The sequence below is a fragment of the Sinohyriopsis cumingii genome, chromosome 2 (genome assembly GCF_028554795.1).
Source record: "Sinohyriopsis cumingii isolate HCF-2022 chromosome 2, ASM2855479v2, whole genome shotgun sequence".
Taxonomy (NCBI): domain Eukaryota; kingdom Metazoa; phylum Mollusca; class Bivalvia; order Unionida; family Unionidae; genus Sinohyriopsis; species Sinohyriopsis cumingii.
In genome coordinates, this window is record NC_142962.1 from 70,162,430 (window position 1) to 70,186,719 (window position 24,290).

The 24,290-nt window shown below is 33.9% G+C and overlaps 2 protein-coding genes across 3 annotated transcripts in view; one reads left to right on the forward strand and one right to left on the reverse strand.

Annotated features, from left to right (window-relative positions):
- The window catches only part of LOC149805121 (histone acetyltransferase KAT5-like), a 67,090-nt gene extending 64,665 nt beyond the window's left edge, over positions 1-2,425 (reverse strand). The window contains exons 1-3 of the mRNA XM_089947564.1: positions 2,389-2,425; positions 2,226-2,283; positions 357-425 (exon numbers count right to left, since the gene is read on the reverse strand). Of these exons, the coding sequence (XP_089803690.1) occupies positions 357-425; positions 2,226-2,283; positions 2,389-2,412 (151 nt within the window). The 5' untranslated portion in view covers positions 2,413-2,425. The remainder of the gene's footprint in view (positions 1-356; positions 426-2,225; positions 2,284-2,388) is intronic.
- Positions 2,426-2,650: 225 nt separating this feature from the next.
- The window catches only part of LOC149805122 (DNA-directed RNA polymerase III subunit RPC6-like), a 33,473-nt gene continuing 11,833 nt past the window's right edge, over positions 2,651-24,290 (forward strand). For both annotated transcript variants that reach the window (XM_089947574.1, XM_089947583.1), the window contains exons 1-5: positions 2,651-2,770; positions 12,253-12,370; positions 13,554-13,624; positions 15,836-15,903; positions 21,296-21,408. In XM_089947574.1, coding sequence (XP_089803700.1) covers positions 2,715-2,770; positions 12,253-12,370; positions 13,554-13,624; positions 15,836-15,903; positions 21,296-21,408 — 426 coding nt within the window. In that variant the 5' untranslated portion in view covers positions 2,651-2,714. The remainder of the gene's footprint in view (positions 2,771-12,252; positions 12,371-13,553; positions 13,625-15,835; positions 15,904-21,295; positions 21,409-24,290) is intronic.

Sequence of the window (24,290 nt, forward strand, 5' to 3'; positions counted from 1 at the left end):
TCTTGGAAACTGATACTTCCATTTGGCCTATGCTTCACAGGCAAAATAACCATGCTAACCCTCTGACACCTTAAACACAGACTGGTCCCTTTATGATATTGTTATAACATACCTGTGTGCATGTGTGTGTATGTGTGTGTGAGAGAGAGAGAGAGAGAGGGAGCGAGAGATAAAGAAAGAATGAGAAAAAGAGAGACTTATATTTTTCCACTGAAGCAAGTATTTTCAAAAAACTACAATTAGACAGTGCTATTTACTATAATGAATCTGACGATGATGATATTCCAATGTATTTAGATCTGAAAATCATGCAAAATGCAATATTTTTCTAATTTTATCTATATTACAGTACTTACAGTCATCATAGTGGACATAGAACAGAAACTTTCCATTCATTTCCTTCTTGCTTAAAATTTCTGCCCAGTCTAGAAAAATAATAAGGCAAAGATCAGACATGCAGATATTAGGTCGCCAAAAATTGTATTCTTTTTTAAATATACAGAAAATATTTTAAAAAATCTTTGAAATGTTACTTCAAGTTAAATTACTTTCAGTTATATGGATTGTGGAACAAAATCCACACCATTCCTTCTTTCTATTTTTTCCCTTTGTAAATGCAGTAATTATCTCTAAACAGAATGATTTCAGTGATGGAATATACAATATAACATGTAATAATATTACAAATTTTACATATCTGACATTATAGTCTGCAGTCAGTTTTATTTTTTCTGTAACCCATACATGTGAATGCTCAGAAAAAGAACAATAATGATGGTAAAAATGTTGATTAACAGATTTTACTTTTGACTTTATTAGAGTAACTCAGTTCACTTCATTATATATATTTGTTTCAATATTAGATAACAAATTACAAAATATGTGCACAATTCAACAGAATACTAAAAATCATTATGTCATTAAATTTTATCTTGGACTTGGATATGTTACAATCTTGGTTCCATTATTCAGGCAGTGAATTTTTGTCTCCTGTGACGTTTGGCGGCAGTGGTGGAATCTCACAATTCAGATCTGTCAGACTTGCCAAGAATTTGAATTTCAGCCCAAGTATGTTTGAAAGGTAATGAAGACACATGGTGTTTTTGAAAAGCAGGGATGATATTTTTCATGAACTGGCTGGAAGTACTGACTCAGAGAATTTGAGTGGTAGAGCACCTATATATAGTATTCATACCAAAAAGTATTCATGTTTGTTTGTACCCCTTAGCGATTTAAAAAAGCATCATGGATATGAAAAATGCAAAAATACTTTGCCATTTAATTCATTAATTTTTCATTTCTAACCTGATTATTGCCAGGGGGTCTCAAACACTGTCAATCAAATCACATTTCAAACTGAACAGAGGTTCTCAACAGAACCAATCTGACACACTACAAAATGTGTCAACGTGTCCAATATTTGTAATAAAAATTTAACAAATAAAAAGAAGGAACATGCTAAAGAGATGCAACTCCTAAACATATGAAATTATCAAGATTATCAATAATGATGAACTACATCACATCTGTTGCTTGAAAACAGACTTGCCTATAAAAATACATGGTGACCATGTAACCAAATAAACTCCTGTTTGATTTAAAACAAGAACAAGACGACAGTTTTAGGGACCCCTGGCAACAATGAGGCAAGATAATATATATTGATGAATGAAATGACTAAGTTTTTTGCATATTTAAAATAACCTTTACGTTTTTGTTTGCAAAATTGGTAGGGTGGAACAAATAAACAAAAAGGTGTGCAAATAATATTGCAATAGAGAGGTTCCAAGTAGAAGAACGTGTCTAGCTGCAAAATTGTCCCCCCACCCCAAGAAAAAATTTTAAATAAATGATTGACAAGCAGCTGATGGAAGGTGGCAGGAGACAGTATATTCACCAGTTTTATGAGTTCCTCCATGCAAAACATTATATAATGGAATGATTGATATATAATGTGGTATTGTATCCATTATATGCTTTGGCAAAACTTTATTTGAAAAATGTTCTTAATTCTGAAAGTTTTAATATTTTATTTAACGTGTTCCTCAATATTTAAATGTAAAAATGTTAGATGTGATATTTCTTTTCGCTTGCGTGCGTTGTTTCAATAATTTCTTCATGTACAAACATTTGACAACATTAAGCCCTAATACAAGTCACAAATCTTTGGCAGTTCAAGGGAAACAACTCCAACCATAAATTTAATCCGTTGCAACAACACTCACGCCATCCATCTCCGTTCTTCAATAAAACTGGCAGTCTGCACCCTTCTTCAACCTCCTTCTGAAATGAAAATATAAAACATTCATTAACGTACAAGAAACAGCAAGAAAGAAAGCCAAATAAAACTGAATAATGAAACTGAATTTAATTTTCCCTTCCACGTACCGCAAGTTCCGCCATTATTGTCATTGTTGTCCCGCATATTTCCTCACTAAAGAAAGAAGAAGAGCATCCAGAAAATACGAGATATAATCAGTAACAAGATTTTTTACATGAACAGAAAACGTTTCTCATGTAAACCAAATAATTAATAAGTATGGCTATAAACATTTATTCTTTTATGAGGATATCGATATGAAACAATCAACGAATCAAAACTTAGTTTATATTAACTGCACATGCACTATTAGTTCAATTTCCGGAGAAATGTTGACCGGTTGACTTGCAATTTCGTTTACATTAGATTATTGTCTATTATCTTTCAAAGGACCATGACAACTGCAGTTAAAACGGAACCAGATGTCGACGCAGTTGATTTGGAGACAAGGTTTTGCAGCATTTCTCATTTTATTACCTTTCCGGTCTTGTTTTCTTTTCTTAAGTTAATATAAGTATGGAAATACAAAGTAAACAGTAACACGTTTCCGAGGACCACATACTTCACATTAGCCAATGTCAGGTCAGCGGCAAGTTGTATAATTTCGTATTAGCAGTACAATACAGGCAAAAAAGGTTTTGAAGATATATTGAGGCCATACGGAGACATCTGTGATGTGAGGCTGCGTTTGTATACTTGAATTTACTCAAATCATTTTGAATATTAAACGTATATTTATTTGGGTTTTTTGGTTTATTTAACGAAAATATAAGCTGTATTTTGTGAAATTTTATTGGATGTAGTTGTCACACGAAATCTATTACCGTATTTGCCTTATGTTTTCGGACACCGTTATTTTTGTGGGGGAAATATAAAATTTAAATGCCTAATAAGTTTTCGGATGTTGCTCTGCTATGATTTATTCTACAATTTATTTTTTCGGACACAATCTAGGAAGATCTGCTGCATCGTTTTAATGTAAAATTCACAGCGTGTTTGCAGTTAATTTAACTGATGCAGAGTTCGCTTCATTTGGTTGCCAATTATTTAATATGATCATGAACTTCCATGAACTATTATAATTTAAAATTCTTAATCTTATGTATGTATGGATGTATGCAGATAGATTGATAGATAGATAAACATTTTTATATTAAGCCATACAAAATAAATAGCAATATCAAAGAATGAAAAGAAATATGATTTAATGCTGTAATATATTTAAATATATTATTCAATTTCAAGTAGCTTGTCCATAGCCTATTTTTAGGTCCTCGGGCGAAAAGCCCTTAAATTCTGTATCACTATCATCATCCATATGGTTTAATTGTTTGTCATTTCTGATCAGCACATTTACACTTCTGCTCATATTGATACTGATGCACCACACCTTAAAAGATTTTATTATCATTGTGCGCTTTTCCTTCAATTTGTCCATGGCATTTACAACCCAGTCCAATACAGTCTGTTTGCTGGCTGTCTTGCTCCATCCATTGCTGCTTTCATGAGATGATTTTAATGTATTCGTAGCATCTCTGATGTATTCCATCCAGCTGTGGCGGGAATAGCTCTTGACAGGTTTATTGATGCTCACATCAAGAGGTTGTAACTTGGATGTGCAGCCTCCTGATATTGTTGCTGGAACAACATTTCTGTGCCACAACTGTTTCTTCACGTCATCAGTTATGTGAGCCCAGAATGGGTCCATAACTAATAGTGATCGCTCTCTTCTGGTGAATGGCAAATACATTTCTTCAATCCATCGCAGCATTAGCGTTTCATCCATCCATGCTTTCTCTTGAACTGTGATAATCTGCCCTCTTGGCTCCTTCAGATCTAGATGACTCTTTCCCTTGCAAATAATCATTGGGGGTAATACATCACCAGAACCTGTAACGGCTAAAACGACAATAATGTGTCTCTTCTCTGCTCCAGTTGTACGAATAAGAATGCTTTTTGTTCCTTCTTTGTCCACTGTTTTAACTGTTTTCCCTGGCACATGATCAAAGTACAGCGGTGGCTCGTCCATGTTAATAATAAACTTGTCAAACTCTTCCTCCTCACATCTATCCACCATAAACTTGTGGAACGAAGCAATCTTTTCTTCCAAATCCATTTTATTACACATTGGCAATGGAATTGTATTGTTATATGTATATGTGCATGTTATCAACTAATTTTGTAACAAGGTATTTTGAAGTCTATCAAGTAAATCTGGGATTATAATTGCTGTTGAGAGTTTTTATAGTACCAGAGTATGCTTGTTATGTTCTCATGTGGCTTTAATTATTTTGTGGGAGGTGGGGTGAAAAAACAAATGAATGTATATATATATTTATATTTATATATAGAGTTCAAAACTAATGGACGTCCATTAGTCCGCAACTAATAGTTTTCCCCACTGACTAATAAATATGTTCCAATACAAGTCTGCCTGACTAATAAAAAATGAATGCATGTAATTATTTTAAAGTTTGCTTTTCTGGTATTTTTTAATGAATTCCATAACAGAAATACGGACAAATAACTTCATATTTTTTGTTACTGAATTTGTTTTAACTACCATCGCCTAGGTGCTTTATATTAAGCATTACAGATGGTGTGCATAGCATTATTGTCACACTGACCAGGATCATAGTTAAAAAAGAAAGTGAAGAGAACAATGTGGTGATTTGTACAAGGTGTGGAAAATCCTGCCAAAATTCTGAAGACTGACAATAATGATGACAAAAGGGAATGCAACAAACAGTATGATAAAGAAAGTAGGAAATGAACTTTTCTAGAGAAGTGGAAATGCGGTCGGTCATAGCTTAACTTTAACTCCGAACTAGATACCATATTTTGCAGCATTTGCGAAGAGCATTAGAAAATGGAGGACAAAAAAAAGCTCATTTGTTCCAATTTTCCGTTCCAAACATTAGTATATCATGAAAACAGATCCATCAGAAATGCATGATAACAAGTCAAGAATTATCAAAACCCAAAATACAGTCATCTGCAAGTAAAATCGTCATGACACTTAACAAAAAGGTTGTTGGAAGAATCTCAGTTTTGTTCAGGAATGTAAATGCCCTAGAGAAAATGAGAAGGCCATTTAGTGATTATATGTGGATGGTCCGATTGGATGCCAGAAAGGGAATTGATGTTGGTCAAACATATGTCAATGACAAAGAGGCACAAGTGTTTTCAGAATTTATTGCACAGTGTGCAAGAAATAAACTTGAACAAAAGATTAAATCAGCACCATTTATTTGTATTATTACTGAGGGTTCCACTGATAAAGGGTTCTGTGAACAAAAAGTTGTTTATCTGTTTATGTGAGAACTGCCATGGGTTGCAAATATGCACTTCATTTTTGGTATGACAGAAGTTTCATGCGCTAATGCTGATGGGATTTTTGGAGCTATTGATGATGCGTTTGCATCAATTACAATGCCTGATTACAAAATTAAATTTGTTGGATTTGGTTCTGATGGAGCTGCTGTCAGTACTGGAAAAAACAGTGGTGTTATTGCTAGATTTAGAGAATCTCAGAAATGTCTTGTAGGAATACATTGCCATGCTCATCATTTGGAATTGGCTTACAAAGCTGCCATTGCCAAAAAAAATATATCCATGCAAAAGTTGAGGAGCTGTCAACAGGACTTTACTATTTTTATTGGAATATCACTTTAAATAGAAGTGATTTGTTAGGTGCATGTGAGGTGCTGGGAATCACCAATATAGTTCCTACTGGTGTTGGTGGAACTAGATGGTTGGCACATTGGCAGAGGGCTTTGGACAATTTGTGGAAATCATCCAGCAATAGTCAGCCACCCTCCAGATGTTGACTAAAACTGATCAGCCTTCACCTAGAAGACCTGAAGCTTCTGGGAAGCAGCTGGCTATCTGAAAAAGTTGCTAGATCTGCATCTTGTTTTTAATTATGCCCACTTCTTGACAGTTATCATTGTTTCTTCAAAATGAGTCTTGTTTGGCGTCTGAAGTGTACCTGAGAGTTCTTGCAACTATTTGTGTCTTGGAACAGTTGAAAATAAGAGACAGACCAAGGTTTAAAAAGTTTCTACAGGATATTGGTAATGGACCCATAAAAGAATTTCATGGTTTTGCACTAAAAGAACAAAGTTCCCCAGTGTCAGTGCAATTATCACTTCATGCTAGAGAGGACATGATCAGCAGTTTAGCAGAACACTTGGATGCCCGATTTTACAAACAGCAATGTGATGTATTGAAAGCCACACATTTTGCAGATTTTCATTCATGACCAAGAGACTCAAATCATATTGGATTTGGTGATGAGGATGTTACTACTCTGCTGGAACATTTTTCCCCAGTAATGACAATGGCAGGCTTCTATGCAGACAAGGTTGATGAGGAGTGGCAACTCTTGAAAAGTTTAGTTTATGCCTGTGGATGTCAGGTAGAGAACTTAAAATGGTGTGATGTTAACAAGAGATTTCAAGAAGGTCACACTAACATTATTGCACTGGTGGGTATTGTGTTGACCCTTCCAGCCTTGTCTGCAGATGGATAGCGGGGATTCAGTGAATTGAAAATGACAAAATCTGATTGGAGATGCCAACTGCACTGCAGTGTATTGAATGACTTGTTAATGATTCACTTTTTAAATGAAGACATTGCTGATTATGATCCAGTGCCAGCTTTATACTTAGGGAACTCTTGTGGACCAAGACAAAGAAGACCGCTGTATATGGATGATTATTCAGAATTGGATGGAGAAGATTATGATTTGGGATGGCAAATTAATATTTGGATTTTGCTGTGGACTAGTATGTCTTTTGTCCTGTTAGTCTGCTTGACTAGTTAATAAAAAAGTTAGTTTCGAACTATATATATATATATATATATATATATATATATATATATATATATATATATATATATATATATATATATATATAATATGGGATACTCAAGGCAAATTCAGAACAAAACATGACCTTGCAGATACCATGCTAACTTAACCCATTGCAATTCTACTCAGTAACCTGTATATCTTTTGTGGGAAAATGATATTATATGTTGTGTTTTGATTCTGACAGGTGTTTCTCCTGAGTGGACCAGATCAACAACTGAGAACTGTCAAGTACTTGTACCTAAATTTACACTTGAAGAGAATAAGATACTTTATCTTTATTAAATAGTTGGTTTTATGTGCTGTGCAGATGAATGTGATAATTAAACATGTTTTTAACATTATTTTAGTGTATCTGATCAATAGTTAGTGAACATTTAAAAGAAATTTTTTTAAAAAAAATTTGAAGGAAAGGAAAATACATTCCTACAGTGGAGTTATGCAATGAAAAATGAGGAAAGGGCAGCTGCATGTGGTTTAGCTTATGTTTCTTGATCACAGCTTGGTTAGGTTTTATGACTAAGTCAGTTTCTGAGGTATTGTTGATATTACCATGTTTGCTGGCCTATAAGTCGATGTGGATTATCAGTCTAATCAGCAAATTTGACACATTTTCCATCCTTCATCTTTTCGATGCTGAGTATAAGACAAGGCCAGACCAACACCATGGATTGTGTTTTTCACTTTGTTCCACACAGCATCGTGAATTTTATCCTACCTGTAACTCAGTAACCTTTCAAGTTAGGATCATTAAATGTAACTAAAAGTACCTAATTTGTTCCACAAGAAGTATTTTAAATGTATTATGTACTTTTAGCTGCATAAAATGACACTGACCCAAAAGTTTTATTGAGTTAAAGATGGGACAAAACTTGTGATGCTGTGTGGAATTAAATTATATCTTCCAGTTTCATAAATATTAAAAGTATCACTATTTTAGATTACCAGCATTAGGGAAATTGCATCTAAAATGCACTTTCGGGAGTGGGGAGGAGAGGAAGAGAGATACAGAGAGGAGAATGCATATGTCTCCCATCACATGTTTCTTTTTGCACCTCATAATCAAAATCAAATTTGGTCCAATACATGAGAGAGAGAAAGTTCAGGTCTTTGTGGATTTTGTGTTCTTTTTCTTTATCTTATTGCCTCCATCTTGCTGAAGCTATTGTCAAAGAGAGAAAACATTAATAAATGAAACAATAAATGTAAACCATGAAAATACATACCATACTCCTTCAGGGTTTAAATATTCACAATAGTTATGCCCATATAGTCTTCATTAGGTTAAATCCCAAGAGTGACCATTTTGCATGCTGTCTAATTTTCATGACCTCTCCATTCCCAACAATTAAGATTTTGTTTAAAGTGCATGTACTCTTCCTGTACTTAGGTGGCAACTGTTTTTGATCTTTGCTCATGCTAGATGTACTTTAAATTGCTGTTGGTTCCATTGGCAAGTTCAGAAATGTCACTGGCTGAGAAATTTAAAATTTAAAACTACCTAGCATTTCTTTTAGCTATATGGTACGGTATTCATAATACCCATGGGTAGCCTCATTTCACTATTGGTAGCCTCGCTGATCTGATCTGGTCTGCACAATCTTGACCTCAAACAGGTGTTATCTTGGAATGACTGAATACAGCTGTAGCATATTTAATTAGCATGTAAATACCACTACAAAACTATGTCATTCTTTTAATAAGAAGTGGAAACAAAAATTAGAAGGAATTGCTTAACTAGTGGTATTAATTGATAATGGAATAGGGTACTGCACTTGTACACAAGTAAAATCAGGTAAATGAACAATACAGATTTACAATTGTGAATACATCTCAGTCTATCTCTCTCTCTGTCAATGGAACATTTGGATTATTTATTTATTATGTGCAAGAAGAAAATTGATGGAATATGTCTTTGTCATGGTTCCTCATCTTCTAACTTGTAAATTCTAATGCACATATATGTAATTAAATTTAAACAACATATATTACAAACAACATACATTACTGGTGCATGCTGCTTTAGTGCAATTACATCTGATCTGTATTAATTTTTAATACTGACGATGATGTAATTGTTTAAAATACTCACTGTAGGATTCTGTATTGGTTCATACATGATCTCTTCCCCGAAATGAAATATTTTTTGCACATTATTTTTTGTACTCTTGGAGAATTATTTTCCATACGAAAAATATGATAAAGCAATTTGGATGACATAATCCATATATAAGTCGATTTGGAGTATAAGATGAAGCTAAGATTTTCTGGTCAAAAGTATCATCCTTTAGGCCAGCAAGTACGGTAGTTCCATAATGTAGATGTCATTTTGTTTTGGAAATTGCTTATGTGTCAGTTTGGTCATGAGCAGTGAATGTAACTAAAGTAAGAAATTAAATCCAATGAATGCAGTAAGAGAATCCAAGAAAGCTTTTGTTAGAATTTATGCATTGTTTGTTTCTCTATTCTTCTGGACCACTCCGTTGGCCTAAGTAGTTAGAGCAACCACCTCAGAAGTCATGGTTTAGAACTCCAGCCGAGTCATTCATACCAAAGACTTATAAGATGGTACTAACAGCTGCCTTGCTAGGCACTCAACATGAAGAGGTTAGTGTTAGGACTGCTTGGTCTAGTGTAAGGATAATGTGACTGGGTGGGACATGATGCTACATGTCTGTGGCATGATGCCCCAATGCTAGACATCACTATAAACTGACACATTGCAGACATCGTAGTGATATGACTGGAAAATTGTTAAAGCTACATTAAAAATTGTAACTTCACACACATGCACACTCTGTTTTTCTTGATTATGTCTCTAGAGAATATGGAAAGTGGTTTCAACCTGGATATGTAAGTTAGATGTTGAATTTGAGGCATTTGATTAGAAAACTTGACCTTAGTGTTGTAGCTTTATCTCATAATGAACACTGTGTCTCAGATTGAATATATCCTTGGTACTTTCATGGATCTGGTAATCCAGGCACTTGACTACATCATGGGCATTCTGTACATAGTGACACCAAGAGCTCATTAACAACAGCTTAGAAAATGTTCTGATAAATGGTGTTAATTCCACAAAACTTAACCAATCCACCAGAAGTATGTAATTGTGACCTAACTTTTATGCTTCATTTACTTATAAGTTTTTTTTAATGGTTATTTTCTTTATGTTATATCAGCTCATTTACATAGGCTGTAGGATCGTATGAAAAAATGATAATGGTGGGACATTTTTGTTCTTTGGACTGTTACAGATATCTAGATCATATATTATTTTATAATATAGTTTTTATATAAGTAATTTAGGTTAATGAAATTTTTTAAATTTTTTATTTATTTGGTTGGCCTTTACTGTAAGAAGGGTACATGTATCTGCTTTCTTATTCATAAATCAAGGTTATTGCCAACTGATACGGTCAAAGTACACCACAAATAGTGGAGGTCATATCAACATCAAGTCATCTTTTCTTTCGAGGTGTCATGCATGCCCTGGTTGCTGATTGGCTCAGTAATAATAGAAAAAAAGTAAACTGCTGACTGTTAAAGATATTTCACAGGACAGAACAATTTAAATATGTTGAATTGATGCGTATATAGAGGCTGTATAAAGGAATTAAATGTGCAACATTTCATTCTTCATTCATATTTCAGCCTCGTAAGAGTTGAAGAGGAAATTTGATTATTTATAATTTGTTGTAAGTGCAACGTGAAAACGCTTAATCTAACAGACAATACTTTGCTGGATACTTTTGAAAACATTCAAGGACCTGGATATTTAATAATTTTGTTGGATTACGTGAAACATTCAAGGACTTTTGTTGGATTTATGTTTAAAAAATTGTTTGGATAATAGAACAGTATTTCTTAAGTGGTACTAGCACATATGCACATTAGAGCCTTCATTTGGAATACTTTTGGATCATTTCTCAATTACTATGAAATTGATATTACATTTAGGAAAATATTATAGGAATTCATACCATATAGTAAGTTATTTTGTTTGATTTTATATTTTAGGGAAATAAATTTATATTTTGGAAAATTGAATGTTTGTGGGGTTTTACCTGTCTTGTTACATAGTTAAACCCCTTGTATGTAACAGAACAAGTGGGTCACCAGAGTGCGTTTCTTGCAATGAACCATTCACTGTCAAGCACTTTATGATAGAGTGCTTTGACCTGCAACCTACGCACGATCGTTATTACATTGTGCATGACATGAAAGAACGTTTTGATACTATAAACATCCTTGTATTATAGAGTTCCTGAAAGCTGTAAATATTTACTCTAAACTCTGACTTTTATGCTATTACCTTGTGCAGTTTTTATGCAATATATATACCGTCCTATTTTAATACCTTTTCATCTTTTTTCATTAACATAGAACATTTACATCTCCCGTTGATCGGGAAGCTTTATTTTGCACCGTTACCATCATACCTTTTTTAATTTCAACCATTTGTTCTTTTATATCGCTGGTCGATATAGGACCTTTTATAATTTTTAAAAAAAGAGTATGCAAATAACTTTTTGTTTGGTGCTAAATAGCCTTACAGTGCTGATGTGCCATTAAAAAATCAATCAATCAATCAATCATGTAACAGAACATATTTCTAGTTTTATAATGTTGCCAGTTATGTTAAAATGCAAGTGTTAATGACTGTTTAAGAAAGTAAAAGCATTACTGGTGATTTTAAATTTTAGTGCTATTAGAAGAAAGCTAAACTTAAACTTTATTGGTTGTCATCTTAAAGGTCAGTGAGCAGTACTGGACACTCATGTCAACTTCTTGTTGACTTTTGTGATTATCAATACTGTTATCACATAGTTTACCACCAGACAGAATGAACAATATTGATTTCATTGTTTCATTTAATTATTTCATTGTTTAACAGACCATTTTGAAAAATTAGTATTTTGTAAGCTTTTAACCTTCTTTATTGCAACTTGACTAAGTGAGCTGCTTTTTTTAATAAGAAGCGTTCAGCTAAATTATATCAATACAACTTGTTTTCTTATTCTTTTATGTTTAAATTTTGACGATAATTTTTCAGAATCATTGCCTTGTGCCATGCTAATCCAGATGGTGTGACAGATGTAATTATACAAGATGATATGCCTCAGTTTGATGTGAAACAGAGAGTCACAGCAATCAACAGACTCTTATCCACAGTAAGCATATTCAGACTTGCTATTCCTTTGCATCTTTTGCATATACTACAATTAGAACACATGAGAGAATGAATTTCAGCTTTGATTTTCTGCTTTGCCTGGTGATTTTTATTTGGGGGAGGGTGCAGTTCAAGGTACGGTGTTAGATTTAATAACATAATCAAAATGAGGATTTACTATGGTAAGCCATAGAAGTAGCATTAGCAAGCTTTATTTAGCCAAAAACTGGTTTAGTTTTCAGATTGCCATGAAACTTTTGACAGACATTTGTCCCAAAATCTAGTTGGTTCTAAATGCAAATGGTATGGCTCAAACATACCAGTGATCTTAAAAATCTTGTTATTTCTACTCATCCTGATTGGATGGTCATATCAACATAGAGGTTTCACTTGAAGACTTATTGTTGGTTCTATATGAAATGGTGTCATTATGGCTCTCACCTTGAGCTCTCAGTCTTATCACCTTGAAAATCACATGGACAGAAAGTCATATAGGCCTGGGGTTTTCACCAAACAACTTTTCTGATCGCTAGTTGGTTTTAAATTAAAGAGGTGCTGATCCTATATCCAATATGGCTGTCACAGCCTGACGTCTTGAAAACCTTATCACTACTCCTCCAAGATGGAAAGTCATATTGTTGGACTTGTTATGATGTCTGATTGGTACTAAATGAACTTGGTACCAGTCTAACAACCAGTATGGCCACCATGGCAGCCAGATTGCAATTTTCTAATTGCTACTCCTACACTGAAAGTCAGTAACATATGGAGTTTTCACAAGAAGACTAACTGTAATATCTAGTTGAACCTAAATCAATATTGTACCGATCAGACCTCAGAAATATGGATGCCACATTGAACATGTTGAAAATCTTGTCACTAGTTCTCCAGAATTGATGGTCATATCAATGTGGTAATTTCCCCAAAAGCCTTATAATGGTGTTTATTTCATCCTAAATGAAAATGGTGCTGATTTTACATCCATTGGCCGAAATGGCTAATTTGAAAATCTTATTACTCAAGAATATCAGAGTTGTTTTGACACTCAACAGTTAAAATGTAGATTTGGTCTTGTCTTGATTTCCTAGACATTCTTGACAAACAATAAAGTGTCAGTCCCTTCAAGGGATATTTGTTTTATAAAAGATACTTGAAAGTTCTGATTTGTAAACATACTATTTCAGGGCAGGATAGATCTGTTGAAGAGCTCCAGTGGTAAACTGGTTTATAAGCTGAAGGATCCAGATGCAGCAGGGTAAGAGTGTTGACCTTTGTCCTTGGTGATTTAACCAAATGTATACCTATTTTGTTTCACTTTTCACCATCGTAGCTTAGGAATAATAAACCATATCAGGGCTCGAAATTAGTGGTAATCCGCTAGCCCGAGGCTAGCAGATTTCCCGTCGGACTAGTATATCTCATAATGTTAATAGCCCGATGGGCTAGTAAGTTTTGGTTATCAATAGTCAGCATTTGTTTATGCCATTCCCTAATAAAGACTTGACTTAGCAGATGTTCTGTAGAATCAAAGCAGTGGCCATTGTAAACACAGTCCTAACATATTAGCATGAGAAGATGAAGTCAAAGTGCGTTTCTATAACAAGAATCCATCCGATTTTGTGCATTTCACTTAACAGCGTAAATTATGGTCCCGTCATAAACAACTGAAGTTTGGTATTCAAAGAAATTAGTTTGCACGCTTTTTTGTTTAAGGTTCTTTTTTTTTTTTTGTTCGCTATCCAGACGCTCCAACAGTCATAAACAGGAAACTACATATTTTACATTTCCATCTAAATAATTATAAGAATTAGATCAATTTATTACGATTACATTATTGACACATCCTTTCCATACAACTACTTTTTCTAATGATGATAAGAATAGTTTTTATATTTTTCCCTTACAAGAATGAACAAATAATTGAATGCATGTGGATATATCCAAGCAGAATGCCGTACATTTGTTGGGAATTAAAATCTCTGAGCATGGGCATCTAAGATTTGAGAATTTTCTGCCTTATTATTAATTTCAACAATACATTGAGGTTCGATTAATTTGGAACAATTACCAAACATGCGACTTATGATACCGTAAATGGAGCTGTTAAATACAACGCGCCGATAGTCGGATGGCTTCACTTGCTGGGAACATACCTTTTCCAAACTGAAACTAGCACTATCTTCTGATGCTGATATTTTATAGCAGTGTTTACAATCTCCACTTCTTTGATCATGCAGAACATCTGCTGAAGTTAAGTCTTTGTTAGGGAGAGTCCATTTAATTGTGGGAGGGGGCAAAGACACGTGTTTTGAAACATGTTTCATGCTCTGACTTTCTTATATAAAGGACACTGTGCCATTCCTTTTCTTGCTTTAAATAATTCACATCAGCCATACTATAACATCTCGTATTTCAAAACAAGGCACAATTCCCTTCTTATAAGACAGGCAAAATGTGGCATTTGATACAAGGTGTTCAGCCACCGGGAAAAAAAAGCAAAAGTTGAATGAGAATGATGAGGAATAATTCTTATGATAGGGAAAAGCATAATGGAAAGTTTCAGAAGAAATGGACAAGAGACAGAGAATGGCTGAATTATGACGAGGAATGGAACGTTATGTGATGTAACTGGTATATGCAATTCGCAAAACAAACAGAAAACATCCAGTTTTGTTGGGGGTTGTTCGAACTTTAAAATTGAATTGGTAAACGTACATGAAAGCTGTGTGACATTGTTTTGTGAACAGGACTAGTAAAGATTTGGCAGGACTAGTAAATTTCTCAATATACTAGTCCTTCTGGCTACAAAGAAATTTGTGTTAAATTCGAGCCCTGCATATTCAGATGCAGTCTGGTATAAACATTGTCTCAGACTTACTTGTGCCTTGAGTTTCATTTAGAAAAGTTATAGTTCTGAGTGCTCACCTTCCAGACTTTTGTTTCTGCTAGATAACTTCACAGAAATTTGTTGGATTTCAACCAAATTTGGCATGTGGCTTCAGTATTATATGATTTCATTTACAGGAGTTATATTCCCTGATTGCCCATCCATGACTTGGTTTTCTGTAACATAACATTACTTAGCTTTCTAGAAAAATTGGGCATTTGGCTTTATATTGATGCAAACTTGAATGAGTTGCACTTCAAGTGTTCCAGATTATTATTTAGAATAATTATGGTCCTTAATTGCCGATTCTTCTAACTTTGCTTTCAGCAACAGAATTGTAATAAGGAATATCGCATTAGCCAATGCTATTGTGCATATTTACATTGATGAGACATGAAAATAAGTTTGATATTTAGTATTTCATATCATTTAAGAGGATTATGGTCCTTTATTGTACATCTCTAAATTGTGGTTTTCCAACAGTTTTGTTTAGGGCTCCACCGTGTAAATTGTAGAGGGTTTGGCCATTTGTGATGCACCAGTTGCTACTAGCTTTATTTTTAAAATCTGTAATTGCAGGTTGGTGAAAGGTACTGATCAGCAAGAAAAACTTGTCTACCAGATTATTAAAGACTCTGGAAACAAAGGTATTGTTCAAGCTGATTTAGCTCTACTGGCCATTGACCAGAAGAGCATATGGAATAGTCTGTAGTCTGCCATCCATCATCTGTCGTTTAGCACAAATTTGTTACCCTTATTCCTCTGAAAGTATTTGGAGGACTGCCTTGCAACTTGACACACATTCAGCCCATGGTCTAGTTGACTTTAAATGAAAGTAGTGCTGCACAGACATCCACTATAGCCACCACAGTGGGCATCTTGAAAATCGTATTATTTATATTCCTCTTGAATGGATAGTTATATCATCATTAAAAGACTTATGATGTCTAGTTAGTCCAAAATGATATCCATTATGGTCAGCATGGTAGCAGCTTGAAAATCTTGTTATCACAACTCGACTTGAACAAAAAGTCATATTGATATGGGGTTTTCACCAGATGACTTTTTATGATGTCCAGTTGTTCTTAATTGAAAATGGGGCCAGTCTGAAGCCTTGTTTGACTGCCACATTGTAATCTATTCCTCTCCAAAGGATAGCTATATCATCATGGGGTTTTCATGCCCAGAAGTTGGCATCCCACTCTAAAATCAGTAGTAAATGGGTCATGCTACCAGGTGAAGTGGGTAACTAAGTTGGCTAAAAAATGTAAACTTTGCCTTCTTCTGTTAGTAAAGCAAAAATGACTTCACCCTGTGAATTTGTTTGAGATACATTGACTGACCATACTTTTTTAGATGCCCCCTTGCCTTAGCCAGGTTAATTTTAGTATTGTGTTGTCGCAAAATGTATTTATTAAGCCATCGGTAGCTAAGCCTAGTTCTGATATCAATTACGCTGACAGACAAAGTCTTGCACATTTACAGGCATGTGTTTTGATAGCTGATTGACCATTAAGCCTTTCCAGAGTAAATTAGCTATCATGGCCCGATTTCCACATGTTATCCTTTGATATATAAACATACAAACTTGTGTTTCGAAACTTTAACAATAGTAGGTAAATAGCAATTTGTGTTTTAAGATCAGAATCATTGAGCTGGATGTTTTAATTGCCTCTTATATGCTATTTAATCATAAAATTAGTGTGAAACTAAAAGTGAACCAGTAATGGGGAAAATAATGGCAGACATGGCTATTCCTGGGTTACCAGTTTAATAGATTGTTTTCATAAATCATTGTGCAAATGTATTCAGAAAAATAAACAATTCATAGAAAGCAAAGCCTAGTTATGATGTTATTTAAGATTTAACTTTAAAATCCAATTATGTAGGTCAGACAATGAAATGTTGTGGAATTCTTGAGAAGCATTGTAACTTTGTAAGGTCAAAGCTGTTTTCTGACTGGACTCTTATTGGTGAAAATACTTAAAAAAGCAGTGAAGCAGATACTATTTAGCCAATGCCTAAAATTACTACAAGTATGTGGACAAATAAATAAACCAAAAATTTTCAGTCCTATCAGAGGATTGTTGTAATGAAGCTATAGAAAGTGAGTGGTTACATGATGAAAACATCTCCTTCTAAAAATAGATGCACTCATGTCTGTGTTGATTCAGTTGGAAACGGGTTTAGTTCATATACCAACTATAAAAGAGCCATATCTATATTTGTATGCATTTTGGAGTGTTATGTGTGAATAGTTATGGTAATTTTTATGTGCAACAGAAATGAGGATGAACAGTATGATCTGAAGGCACATGTGCATTTGACGTCATAGACATAGTACAGGGGTTGTTTCAAACGCGTTTAGAAATCTTTCAAAGTGCCATCATTCTGAACTTTTAGAAGGTATAGGATCTTATTTTTTTAAATTGGGTTACTCAGTTAAAATGTGTTACAGTCTAGTTTGTATTATTGTCTTGTACAGTGTTATGGCCAAAATAACTCATATTTTCTGCTCGAAAATAAAATATTGCTTAAATCCAATGTTAAATGCAAATATGAGCACTGGGAAATAAGGGTATAATTCAAATGAGAGAACACACATTTTATATATATATATATATATATATATATATATATATATATATATATATATATATATATATATCATGTTTCTTGCTTTGCATCCACTTCTTCCTGTTGAGCTCTCACTTTTCCCTGTTCTGTCCAAAAGGAGAAGTCACTTCTCCCTAAACTTCAAGTCTAGCTTGACTCCTGAGTAGTCTAGCTAGTAATTTGTCAGCACTTACTATTTTTATCAGCAAGCACTCTGATGTTAGCACAGTGCCTTGCACAGGATATCCACTATAGTGTAAGCTTAATCATCTTAATGTTAGTTAGTTTTTACATTTCAGCTTACAAAACTATTAAAATTCTGTGAATTTATCTACTGATAGCTGATTTTTGTGGGGGCTGTGATTTTCTTTTGAGCTATTTTATTTTCTTTTATCTCAAGATAATTAGTTTTACTAATATGCTGTTATTTTTGCTCAAGTTATTTTTTCAAGATATTTTTCTTATTAAAAAAAGGTTTCTAGCCTCTACCTGTGAACATTAAATTGTTGGTACCTAATATATTTGCAGCATACCATGGTGGTACCAAGCTCTGCTCTTCAAAGTATTGAAAAAAATTATAAAAGTTTTTCACATTTTTCAATCCATTTCATATTTGTGAAACAGAATGAAGAATATCATGGTTTTATGCCCAAACATTTTACATTTAAATGATTTTCTAAATTTAACTGATTTTATTTAGTAAGTCACAAGCTGATTCAGTTTGTTTGGATTTTTCCAAAGTTTTTTTATTCGATATCTCACAGACCAGTTTTACATAAATTAGATTCATTGGGTGTGACTTATATTTGTGTGACAGATATCAAAGTGTTGTTGTAAATGGTAATGGTTCAGAATGGCAGGAAGCCATTTCTGTGGTGCCTTAGGGTTCTATTTTGGGGCTGAAATTATTATTGCTATGATGCCTCTTTAGTTTTAGAAAATTTGAAGTGTCTTTTATTTTCTAATGATGGAAAGTTCTTTAAAAATCTACTAGATGGAATATTGATTACAAGCTACGTCAGAGAGATGGAAACAAGAGTATGAGTGGTTTGAGAAATGGCAGTTGAATGCTTGCTGCTTTCCTTTTCTGTGACTCATAGTCCCCAATCTAGGCTAATTATTCTCCCCTCCTCAAATTAGTATTGGAGGGCCAAAATTGAAAAGAACAAGGTTCCAGTACTTTAGTCAGAGGCAACACATGAAATACCTTGGAATATGTACGATATACCTGTGCTGTTTCACTCATTGATATTTTCCTTCATTTTTGGTTTTAAACATATTTTTGGTATTTGACACTTCACCTATTTTTTTGTATCAAATGAGTATTTGTCCCCTCAGTCCTTTTTGTTATTTTTTCCCTCTGTTCTTTTTTTAATTTTATGGCTTTTTTTGCATTTTGCATAGCAAGTGGCACTCAAATTGAATTGCCTTCATTGATCCAGTACTAGAGTATGCATTGTCTAACATTTTTGGTTCTGGAAATTTTGTTTTGCAAAATAAATTCAGTTAAATTTAATATGGGCTAATCCTTAAGATCTTCATCACTGGACTCTTCTTCATCTGGTGACCAGTCATAAGTCATTGGACTTCAAACAGCAGTCATGAGGGTTTGATTATTAGTTTGGTCACAGGAATTGGGTCAGTCCACTCCCCTCTATTAATATATTGGATTGTACTCCCCTGACTAGGGACCACACACACACACCCCACTCCCCATGGCACCAATGATTTCAATGTAGGGTGAATGTGACAAACTGTGGACCTGCTCCATCCCCTCTGACTTGGGCCAAGAGAAAAGAGTGGGGCTGCCATTCAGCTCCTTAATGATTTAAAATGGATTTGTGTTCTTATTCATCAATAATTTTCTTAAGGATAGTTAGTCCAATACCCCCTTTCAGTGGCTCCCTACTGGAGAGAGATACTTAAAGGAAGAGTCCCATTTCACCTCAGGAGAGTGCTCAGCATGATGTTTTTTCTTTCTTGGTGGCCTCAAATGAGTTTTCAGAGTGACTGGTGGCAATAGTCTCCCCCCACCCAATGGGGTACACAGCTCCTTCCCATGTGTTGGTGGAGAAGTTTGGACATTTGATTAGGTGGTGAACAAATTTACCACATCCTTCCCCCATACTTCTGGGACTAAGGACAAACAGATTCTCTCAGACTAGAGAGGCTTACAAGGGCAGCATCACCTCCAGACCTTCTTTTGCATCTGCACTCTGCATTGGTTCAGGAGCTTACACAGAAAGTTTACCCATGGAGAGGAGTTTGCAAGGCAGTGAAATGGGTGGTCTGTCCTCTCGTGTGCTTCAGACACAAGGTTCTACAATCAGCTGTAAAGTCCATTCACTGGCTTGGCTGGGTCAAGGTCATCCTACTGATTGAAACCTTGGAGGCTTTGGAGCTTAGGGCCAGTACTCTCATGACAAGTGTATGACATGTCATTCCCTTTTTGGCATCTCCCTTCACTCTTTTGAATGAGGAATCTATGTCTTGAGCTTTGCTTCAGTGCTGTCCATGTCAATGGTGCTTCCTATTTTTTATTCCTCAGTACCTATGGCTTAATGCCCATTCTCATTTACAAAATATAGAAAAATAATATTCACAAATTTGCTGGTTTGACTAAATTTCTAGCAAAGTATAGACGTAACAGCCTTTGTTTTATGTAAATTTTGGTAAATGATGAAACCTTATAGTGATAATCTCCTTTTTACTGCCAAACAGTAGTAGAAAATGTATACTAAAGAAAATTACTAGAATAAACAAATAATTCCTCAAATAATGTTACAAATATCAATGTCAGTTCTCTTGTGAAAGATAAAGAAAAAAATGTAGAAATATAAAATTATTTGTAGCAGTATGTTTGCAAAAAAACCATATATGGCATTGTCTTTTGTCTGATCTTGTGTACATACCTCAGCTCTTAAGGTGATTACTATTTTGGTTTGGTTCTGAGGTAGAAAGAATTTTTTAAATGTTCTGTCTGCTGTCAGTCTTCTGAAGACTTTGACTTAACAGAGTATGTGAATAACTATTATCCTGCAAATAAGACATGCGGGTGGTATATGTAACTGCACACACAAATATTTGTCTGAATTTGTCTACCCTAAAACAATACGGCAATAAACATCAGATACCTCATAAAAATGACCCTAATTAGATGAATTTTGTTGATGTTAATATTTTTGTTCATGAAGAAACAGAAAAAAGTTTGGTTGGCATGATTTGTACCTTTGTTTAAGTTTTCATACTTTGATATGCATGTATCCTTCATTTAATAATGTTGTCCTGTCTTCAGTTTGATTGGATTTGTTCTTTTCTTACATTCTTTAGACTTCATGCCTATTCTACTATCACATAATTTAATTCTAAATTATATAACACCATTCTTTTTAATTTTTTCCATGTAATTGTTTTATTTTGAAGGAATATGGATCAGAGATATCCGATACAAAAGCAATCTTCTTCTGACCCAAGTGAACAAAATCCTGAAAAATTTGGAGAGCAAGAAACTGATCAAAGCGGTCAAGTCTGTTGCAGTAAGTAGCAAATGTACACAAAAAAACCTCCTACTGTTTTTAAACCATTTTTTGTGGGGCATCCTATTTATTGGTTTTCCGGTTGATACTAAACAATAATATAATGATGCAGTTAATAATCTAGTAAAATCAGTAAGACTCATTCTCCAATCCATGATTTAAATATTGTCAAAAATGTGTGTGTATGATTGTTTTATCACAGAACTTGATACCCATCCAGATAAAAGAATTTACAGCAATTGTGTCATGTCTCAATGATACAAGGATTCCTGATAGGTATTTGGTACATGTAAAATATCTCTTTATATATCTGTGCAAAAGTAAAATATTAAATCAAACTGCACACACTGATATTCTGATGTTAAGACCAGGGTCCTCATTCAGATACTTTTAATTATCTCATGATAAGACAAGGTCACCAGCCTGGTATTTTTAATTATCTCATGATAAGACAAGGTCACCAGCCTGGTATTTTTAATATGATGATAAGATCTGGGGCCTCAGCCTGTTATTTTAATTATCTGATGATAAGACCAGGGGCCTCAACCTGGTATTTCAAGTGTATTTCAACATCACTTTAATACTAATATAATTTGACATACTCCTTTTAGTGGGTTACCCTAACCCTTGATAGGATAACATCACTGCTACAGTACTGTAAATTTGGTGGTAAAATGCCTCTTTGAAAAGACCATACTCTTTGATAACTGAGATTTCATTTACTTTGCTTTTTGCTCTTATTAGTCTTTATGCAGGTTCAGAAGAGTTTGTGTACTGTATTTCATGTATTTTTTCATACCCTTTAATGTTTCGTACATAATCCAGTTATCAAAATAATAATTATTTAAATGTATCATAATTTTTTGTACATATCTCTTTGTATTTTTTAATAATTTTTTAAAATTATCAGACATAAAATTTCTACTAAGATTTACATTTGCATAAAAGATCGAAAATACTATATTGCCATTTTGTTTTTACAAAAATTAATAATTAATTTTTGGTAAGAAAATGCAAAGATTGATGCAGGCACCCATGTGCATAAGCTCTCTTATTGTCATTACAATATCTACTGGTGTTTATTAGCAAATGGACAAAGGACTTCACAGACCATACCTTTAAGTATTATTGTTAATTAGTTCTCCTTATTAAGTCCATCACCGTAACAAAACACCACATGCATTTTAAAATGAGTATGGAAGCCTTTTGATGTTTACTTATCAAAAAAATTTACATCTCAGTACATGCTAAAGTAAGACCACATATCATTGGTCAACTGGTCTTATTGTTTCATTATAGTCAAACAAACATAAAATATAAAAACCATGTCATTTTCCATCGTAAATTTGAAAGTCACAGACTCCATTAAATCGCTTCATATATATACATATACTATCTTTTAAGTGCTTGTTCAGTTTTGACTTGGGTATAATTAACATTTTATTGCAAATCTATTCTATGATATACTCTACTATTATCTTTATTGGCGAGTTTGAATAACAAGTAATGCGGATGATTACTTGTCCTTATGAGATCTGCTGTATGGACAATGGCTTCAATAGCACATTGACAGATTTTCATTTCCCTTAAGAGAGCCTCATTCCCCTACTGGCAGCCTCTCTGATTTGACCTCTTCTGTCCTTTCTTACCCAAAATCTGTTTCAACTGGATAACTAAGGCGCTAAGTAAGTTTAATTACCGTGTAAATAACACTTAATATTCATGTGGTTATTGTGACAATGTACATCATAATTAATACAAGACTGAATAGTTGATCTAGCGGTGTTTATTGATAATTGAATTTAGTAGGTTAGTAATATGTGAGGATTATCACAATCATCAGGTAACTGAAAATAGTCTTTTTTTTGTTTTGCAAAAGCTACAAAATAAAAACCACCCTTAATAAATACAGTCTTGTACAGTGACAGAATTTTGTTTCATCTCTCTCTCACTCTCACACACACACACACACGCGCATTCGCGCCTGCTCACATGCATTAACTAAAACGTGATTTCATGTTCTTTATTTTTTATGAAAATTTTATGAGATTATTGTTGCTGTAAAAATACACATTGCATTTAATATATTGACAGTATGGACTCATATCATTGTGTACAATTTACCAAAAAATAATATCCATAACTAATACATGTTCAAACCATCTTAATCATTTTGCCAACATTACAAACTGTAACAGCTACATATGCTCTAAATGCAGACAAGCTTGCACACTGAGACATAATCCTCTCTCTCTCTCTCTCTCTCTCTCTCATTCACTAATAACAGCAAAAATCTTTTTGAGTGCTTTTATTTTTATTGTAATTAGATTCTTGAGTTGAGAGCAGAATGAGACAGAAAATATACATTTACTTTGTATGTTTGTACCGTTAGGTTGTTGAGTAGCATGTTTTCCGTAGAACTTGTTCAGGTACGATCCCTTTATTTTTTGTACATGGTCAGTACCACTAAATGATAATTATTTATTTTACGTATAATTTTTTGTATACTGAAATTAATAATTATTTTTTTGTGTATGAAAAATTACATGAAATATGGTAACATGCAGGATAAAAAAGTCCTAGGGCTCTTTCATTTCATTGCTGGAACACAAGGCTGATGACATTATAAAGTAGCACTTGAAACTATTTCATAAACCAGTGGCATCACAATGTAATGTGTTTGAGTTGCCACATTTAGTCTGGTACTTTTGCCTGTTTATGATGGGATTTTGTTCCTTACATGGGGAACAATCATAGAAGTTAATCAAGCTTTTTGTGTGATATTCCTTGGAGACTATAAGCTGTGGTTTCAGTGACCTTGGGATCAAAACACCATTATGACAGTGATTTGTTCGGCAAGGGTGTGAGCTGTGTGGAGCATG